At 32.8% G+C, this 8,312-nt stretch overlaps 1 protein-coding gene across 1 annotated transcript; it reads right to left on the bottom strand.

The window, feature by feature from the left end:
* Positions 1–361: 361 nt before the first annotated feature.
* Positions 362–3,982, bottom strand: LOC149535812 (uncharacterized). Its single transcript, XM_089805566.1, has 3 exons — positions 3,190–3,982; positions 1,771–2,274; positions 362–992 (listed from the first exon to the last, which is right to left on the bottom strand). Exons 1-3 carry the CDS (start codon positions 3,629–3,631, stop codon positions 634–636), a joined length of 1,305 nt encoding a protein of 434 aa, XP_089661692.1. The 5' UTR covers positions 3,632–3,982; the 3' UTR covers positions 362–633.
* Between the last annotated feature and the right edge of the window lie 4,330 nt (positions 3,983–8,312).

Here is an 8,312-nt window from a genome sequence, read left to right as displayed (position 1 = left end):
CAATTCATAAATTAAAGAGAATTAATATAAAGTGTGGTGTTAGTTTTTATATCTTATTTCAAATTAGACATTTACAGAAAATTCATGCTGATAATAGATCACAGTATGATCCATGATCCTAAATATTGATAAAAAAAACAGACTGACAATTCATAGATTACAGAAAATCAATATTTAGTATATACAGAGAAATTTCTTAAATAATACAGCAACTATAATAATCCTAGCACACTGGCTAAGGTTAATTAAACAGAAATGGCAGTCAATAAGTTAAAGCAAGTCATTCAAAACTGATAAATCCAATAACAGAAAGTAGAGCAGTACACTGAAAAAGTAATAAAATTTTGACCAACCATAAAAATACACTATAAGATTTTCTTAATTTTATTTCCATGGGAATAATATTTCTCTTCCCTTCTTCCAAACTCTAACGCACTGATAAAGATTTGAGCTTGCAAAATCCTGGGCCAATGGAATTAAGCCAGTCTGAGCATCAGAGTTACATACAGTACAAAACTCTTCTTACAGGTTTCATCTTTTTATCTTCTTTTTTTCTTGATGGTGCAGGCATTTTGGAAGCCATTGGGATCTTGTTAGTCAAAATACATGCAGTCTGAGGAGGACAGATTCTTATCATATCTGCTGACAGAATTGGTTACAAAAGTGTGAACTTGTGTCTGAAATGGCAGGCTTTCCGTTGGAGTTAATGTGAGTGGCACCCACTCCCAGAAAGTCAATGAATGGCCGGTGTTCAACACTGTCACTGAAAATGAAGGATTTTGTGTACTCGTGGGAATCTGCGTTGCAGTAGTTGTTGCCAAATTCTGATGAAGACTCCTCAGTAGAATCCATGCAGTTTCTTCCATGGGAGAAATTGCTTGTATTTGAAGTTTGATGATGTACTGGCGATGCACCAGGCACACGAAACTTGTGTGGCTGATCATAGGCTGGAATGCTTTTACTTTCAAATGATGCTGTAGCCTCTTTGGCGCCTGGAAAAAAGATGAGCATTTAATGTAAATGGTCATTAAAGTTAATCAGATTCTTACATCTATGACATTATTAAAAAAGAAATGATTGTGCGCAATAGCTTGTCCTCAACAGTTCAAATCATTTCTGTGAGTTAATTTATGACATTAATCTATGACATTGTTATGGCTGTTGTTTTAAGATTTGATTGTGTAATATCTCTAGCATCAGTGTTCAGTTGGGTTAAATTATTATCATCTAGATTCTTTAGCATCAATGTCCAATTGGGTTAAACTTTTATCATCAAGATTCAATTGTTGAACACCTATTGATACAAAGAGATACACAGTTAATCCAGAAGTCTGCAAACATTTCTGAGTATGTTACTATGTTCAGAAATTTTTAATATCAATTTGAAGTGATCCAAAATGTTGGTAGTTTAAAAAATCTCACACAATCAGGATGTGATTTGAAAATACAATCTAATTTCACACAATCTGAAATAAAAATCTAAAATAATATAATGTCAATGTAATCTTACACAATCAAATTCAGAAGCAACAACAATGTAATATTTGTAACAACAATGTAATATTTGTACTTGTTCTTTTGGATTAGATTGTGTTGAATCTTTTGTGTTGACGTTTCACATTCTATAATCTATCATCAAAATGATTCAACGTAATAAAAAACATTCTAACACAATAGAACCCAGAAATAAATTGTTACAGATGATTATCATGGATTGTAGAAATAATAACATCAGCCCAACGATTTTTACCAAAGAGAAAGGAAACATACCAGATAAGAACCCAAGAGACTGCATTGTGGTAAAGGTCTGACCTTGGGAGGCAATAGTGCTGTAATTAGGGTTTCTGGTGGGTAGTGACATATCTATGCAATTTAAATTCGTGTAGGAAGAGAATTCCATTTCATTAATGGAGAAATCCGAAGAGGGTTTCTTAAGATTCGGGAAAGATCCCATCTTTTTGGGAATGATGCTATCGAAACTAGAATCGGCCTCAATGCAGAAAATGTCGGTTTGTTTTGTTTGCCTGAATTGTTGCTGAGATCTTTTCCGTCGGTTAGCTGAGGAAACTTCCCTGGATTTTCTGGCCATGATAACATGCCAGTGATTTTTCACGGCATTATCAGTTCGGCCAGGGAAAAGCCGGGCTATCATCGCCCATTTGTTGCCGTAGACTCGATGGGCTGTAATTAGATGTTCTTCTTCCTCTTCACTGAACGGCCTTCGGTTGATTCTTGGATCAAGCTGGTTAAACCACCGTAGTCTACAACTCTTTCCTGCACCAAAACCTCAGAAACCCTTAGAAAACTAATCATCATTGCGGTATAAATCACATATTGCATACTTAAATAAACAGGTACAGCAAGATTTGTCTTTTCTCTTGTCCAAATATTGTTCATTCTTCAAGGCTTGTGCATTTTAACTGTTCATCTCTTTCTGAACCAGTTTCTTACATATTTTTTCATGCCAGTTTCTTACATAATTTTTCTATGTTTATTTTCTTGCTCTCTATTTTGATAATGGATGATAATGGATTATAGAGTATGATTGTCTTTTCTTTCAGCATTTCAGATAGTACTCTATCGAGAAAATGTCGATTCAAAAAGACAAACAAGATTACAATCCAAAAGCCTTCAAAAACATTAACATAAACTGAAGAAACCTGATATCTATAAAATATATCCATAGATACATCCAAAACATGGCATTATTTTGAAGGTGGGTGCAACTCCACAACAGTGTAGTGTTTTTCTTATCATTTGGCATTGTTGTGATAGTGGGTGCAGAAGAGTGCAGTGTTTTCTTTAACATTTCACATTTTAAGAAAGTGGGTGTAAAAGACTGAGTGTTTTTCTTTAAAATTTTACATTTATAGAAAGTGGGTGCAGCATAGACGACTATTGGATTGTTTCTGTTAAAAACAGATTAGTCTATTTTATATTTAGTGTTCATTTTAATGACAGAGTATAGAGTATGATCTGTTCAGAAACAAGAAGCTGCAAAACTCATAGATTGTGGAAATCAACTTGTACTTATTCATATTTCTGATTTAGATTGTAGCACTTTTCATCATTATTGTTTAAGATTATGACTTAGAATCATACTATATGATTTATCATGAGAATATAAAAATATATGTTGGTTTTTTCTCTTACATTTGTGATTCTATATTGTGGGAGTTGCTTTCTTACCAGATCTGCCATGGAGTTTCTCTGCAATGAGATTCCAGTTCTGTGGACCAAACTGGGCCACCAACTCCTTGAGCTTAACATCTTCAGCTGGCCTCCAATGGCCTCTAGCACACAGCCTTGACCTTAAGGACACCTCACCCACTTCTTTCTCATTGGAATTTTCTGAATCATTCATACAATAATCCTCGTGACTGGAACAGCAGTTATCATCACTGGTATTCATGTGACTAGAACTAGTCTCCATATGACCAGAGGCCACCTGATCCCAAGCAGATCCAAGCACCTGCTGGAAGGCAATCTCACTTCTGCTTTCACTTTCAGCAGACACACATCTTCCTCCTCCAAGAAGACCACCTTCACCATTCCCTATAAACTCAAACATCACAGGTTCCAATCCCTGAGGTGAAAGACACACGGTCTCACCCAAACCCTTAAGTCTCATGGACAAGATACTTAAAACCTAAAACAGCAAAGAAAAAGAAACCCACCCAGCAAAGGAAAGAGACAGAAAATCACTAAGATTCTCCTGTCTACCTACTTCTTCAACCCCAAACAAAAAACAATATCAACATAATGCATCCTTGTGGATGGACATCGTTCATCTGCATCATCTATATCTTGTATTAAAAAACAGTGTAAGGAATCATACTATTATATTAGGCCCTTTAATATCACCATTCTTGGAAATACAAAGCAACCCCACTTCCCTGAAGATTAGAATTGCATTCCGTTTCGGTACATTCATCACCTCTGCCCATTCACCGGTGGTGCTTCCTATCATGTTCCATTTTATGGGCTTTGAGAGCTCACCTATTATATAATATCATGAAAGTCCAGAGTAGACTATTATTACTGGGATAAGTGTGATGTCTATGTTCAACAGAACTCATGTATTTAATAGGACCGACCATAAACCCTTGTTTTTTATAAGACCGCCTGAAACCCAAGTTATTTTGTAAATGTTGAAGGTGTTTTTTAACTCCACTTTGCCATGGAAGTCTAGGACCGTGGGACCATATGTTTCCCTGCAGAATAAAATGTTAACTCCCTTGTATTTTTAATGAAAACATTCTTCCTTGAACTAGATTACAACATAGTAAGACAGAGATTCCAAGTACTTAAAAACAGTATTAGAATTATTAGTATATTAATGTCATTGCAGGTTGTGGTTGAATTGAGGAGATGTCTGGGGCTGAAAAGGATGTTTATCATCATTCCTTTAGAGAGCACCGAATTTGTATTATTGATTCAATTCATCTTTCCAAACACCTCATTATTATTATTATTGATTAAAAGTAACACCGTTACTTTCCCAACACCGTACATATTCGACTCTGGATGTTTTTTAGGCCATCCTTTAAGACTGCTGCTCAATAGCCTTGTTAAGCAAGTAATTGATTGTAACTGTACTATAATTACGAAGAATATGTAAAGTGTAATGGACCCAAATTCCTACATAAGTTCTTCACTTTTCTAAAGCTAATTGTACCCTGGATAAGTTTTTAGTTTTACGTTCTTCAAAATGAGCATGAGATGTCAATGATGTCTTATATTTCGAACACATATCATACATTCTGGACTTCTAAATCAATAATGTATGTTGGCTATTGTCCTATCATATTACATTGTCTTTTCTATTTTCTATCTGTTTTAGTTGTGTTTACAAATATGTTTGTACCATTTTTCTTTGGACGGTGGTACCTTGGTGGTAATATGTGTTACATGCCGTTCATGTATTTGATGTATCACATTTGTCTACCTAGATGAGGAGAATTGGTATAGTTAAAAGCAAATGAGGAAAGGTAAGAGGTTGAGAAAGCATTTGAGAATAACATAGTTGCGAGATGGTTTGATGGAGACATGGGATCAGTGTGATTGAGGCTTAGCACTTGACAATTCATAAGACCAACAAATGTATTATTGACACAAGATAGTGGTGAGACACTTTGGAAGCATGCTATGTACATGGCTAAGTTGGTGATACATTGTTTATGCTTCAGATGAGAAGTGCAGCCATATTATTTGGTGTTTGTATGGTTCGAGGAGTTATATGAATGGTATATGCTATTTTGTTTATACTTGTGCATTTAAGAAATAACTGTCTAAGGCATAAAATAATTTATTTTTTAATTGAATGACTTTTCTTTGTTGTTTGTATTCTTCCACATTGCAAGATCTACTCTTGTATATTTAGAGTAAAAGTCTTTAGTCAATCTTAGAAGCTTATTTGTAGGATTTTGTGTCATTGGCCTCTCTACTTGATGAGAAACCAAGTGTTCTCAAGATTACACTAAAATAGAGTTAAGTGTCTCAAATGCTTATCAAAATGCTATGCATTCCTTTAAAGTGATAGATTTGGTTGTATATAATGGGAGATATGTTTAAAGCTTGGTATAAGGGTTCATCTATATAAATTTTAGATAGTTTGAAGCACTGCATTGGAGTATCCAATCTCTTGAAGTGTCATAGCCTATCTAGAATGCTCTATTCTCATTAGTTCAATGGGCTTCTATAATTTTGCTAATACATAAAAATTAAATACATCAGAAGATTGTTGTGGGGATGTTGTAGATAATCTACATTGCTCAAATCTTGGTATATATAATGGTTTTGGTCTCTCTCCCTAATGGAGCTTAGATATTTATAGTTGGTAGCATTAGTAGCATTGTTGTTGAGAACATCTAAAATTGTGTTTCCTTCATTTGTGGTTTGATCCCAACCAATTGCATTTTCTTTACGAATGTGTCGCAAAAAAAATTGGGCATATTATGCATTGGTTGATTCATAATTGATTTTAATTCATTGTGCATATGTTGTAAAAGTATAAAGTTGTGTCAACTTTTAGGCTAACTTATCAGAATGATGGAATTTGAGTATTTCTATCTAAAGAGCAATTTTTTTCAAACATATGATCTAGATAAATTCATTCTAGCTAAGTTATATATGTTATCACACTTTTCTAAGTGGAAATGTCTATTAAATGCATGTTTTATACTAGTTTGTATCCAATTAATAAAAAAATAAAATTATTTCATAAAAGTGGTGTTTCAATAACTCTTACTATTTTTTATGATATTTTTTAATAGCATAAAAACACCATCTTATAGAGCTTAGAGTCAAGAACATTCTCATATAGATTTTTAATATTGTTTTAATTACATCTAGTATATTGTAATTAAAAAATTCTACAAGCGCATAATTTAACACTTGAAAAGATGTTGATTTTGAGAAAGAAAAAATAATAAATCATATCAGAAATTTTTAAAAATTATATGGTATTCTAGAGGGGATATTCCTCTTTTAGAATATATAATTGTTTCCATAGTTAGAATAGATTTGTTTTGAAAAATGTTGTGTGAGATGAAAGCTGTTGATTTCAAGTGAGTTGAAATTTGAATCATTATAAAAGATAAAATACAGGTCTAAAGACAATTTTTTGTTTTGGTTGTTCTAGCTATGTATGTTATCTATAACATAGTCTGAGATCAAAGTTAAATAAGTTTATTTCCATATAATTTTGTGTTGGGAACTAGACCCCTAATTTTCAACATTTTTCAATAGCTAAAAAATTATGTATGAAAATTAGGAAAATGTATGAATTGTTATCCACATAATTATTAAAAATTATAATCCTAAAATTCATCCATTTCCACATATTTCATTAATTTACTTCATTTCCAAATTAAAAATAATAATACCAAATTTATGACATTGAAGGTGATCAATTATACTTTTGTTAGCCTTTTCCTTTACAAAAGGATGACACGGGTTTATGGTTTTACCAACTAATCTATGTTTCATGGACATTTTATGTGAGGCTCTATTTAGAAACAATCAAATTAATAGTTTGTGATGTTACAAAGCATATGTAAATAGAAGGGAAAATCATTTGAATCACCTATTTCAATTATCCAAGATGGATTAAGTGTGTGAGAAAGAGAATGTCACATCTACATATATCATAAGTGCATTATATTACAATTCTTGTTCAAAGTGTTTATTTTCCATTTGAGAATAGAATAGTTGCAAGATGGTTTGATGGAGACATGGGATTGGTATGATTGAGGCTTAGCACTTGACAATTCATAAGACCAACAAATGTATTATTGACACAAGATAGTGGTGAGACACTTTGGAAGCATGCTATGTACATGGCTAAGTTGGTAATACATTGTTTATGCTTCAAATGAGAAGTGCAACCATATTGTTTGGTGTTTGTATGGTTCAAGGAGTTATATGAATGATAAATGCTATTTTGTTTATACTTGTGCATTTAAGAAATAATCATCTAAGGCATAAAATAATTTATTTTTTAATTGAATGACTTTTCTTTGTTGTTTGTATTCTACCACATTGAAAGATCTACTCTTGTATATTTAGAGTAAAAGTATTTAGTCAAGCTCAGAAGCTTATTTGTAGGATTTTGTGTCATAGGCCTCTCTACTTGATGAGAAATAGACCAAGTGGTCTCAAGATTACACTAAAATAGAGTTAAGTGTCTCAAATGCTTATCAAAATGCTTTGCATTCCTTTAAAGTGATAGATTCGATTGTACATAATGGGAGATATGTTTAAAGCTTGGTATAAGGGTTCATCTATATAAATTTTAGATAGTTTGAAGTACTGCATTGGAATATCCAATCTCTTGAAGTGTCATAGCCTATCTGGAATGCTCTATTCTCATTAGTTCAATGGGTTTCTATAATTTTTCTAACACATAAAAATAAGATACATCAGAAGATTGTTGTAGGGATGTTGTAGATAGTCTACATTGCTCAAGTCTTGGTATACATAATGGTTGTGGTGTCTCCCTAATGGAGCTTAGATATATATAGTTGGTAGCATTAGTAATGTTGTTGTTGACAACATCTAAAATTGTGTTTCCTTCATTTGTGGTTTGATCCCAACCAATTGCATTTTCTTTACCGATGTGTTACAAAAAAATTGGGCATATTATGCATTGGTTGATTCATAACTCATTTTAATTCATTGTGCATATGTTTGTGTTGACCTATGTTTCATGGACATTTTATCTGAGGCTCTATTTAGAAATAACCAAATTAATAGTTTGTGATGTTACAAAGTATATGTAAATAGAAGGAAAAATCATTTGAATCACCTAT

Source organism: Cupressus sempervirens, chromosome 10, assembly GCF_028749045.1.
Source record: "Cupressus sempervirens isolate cs-2001-9-10 chromosome 10, ASM2874904v1, whole genome shotgun sequence".
NCBI classification, from domain to species: Eukaryota; Viridiplantae; Streptophyta; class Pinopsida; order Cupressales; family Cupressaceae; genus Cupressus; species Cupressus sempervirens.
This window is presented reverse-complemented; position numbering and strand designations above follow the sequence as displayed.

Excerpts from the sequence above, each read along its gene's own strand:
- LOC149535812 (XM_089805566.1), bottom strand. The coding sequence starts at position 3,631 with ATGAGACTTAAGGGTTTGGGTGAGACCGTGTGTCTTTCACCTCAGGGA. Across the intron at positions 2,275-3,189 it reads GAAACTCCATGGCAGATCTG|GAAAGAGTTGTAGACTACGG; the intron begins GTAAGAAAGCAA and ends GTTTTGGTGCAG. Across the intron at positions 993-1,770 it reads GTCTCTTGGGTTCTTATCTG|GCGCCAAAGAGGCTACAGCA; the intron begins GTATGTTTCCTT and ends TCTTTTTTCCAG.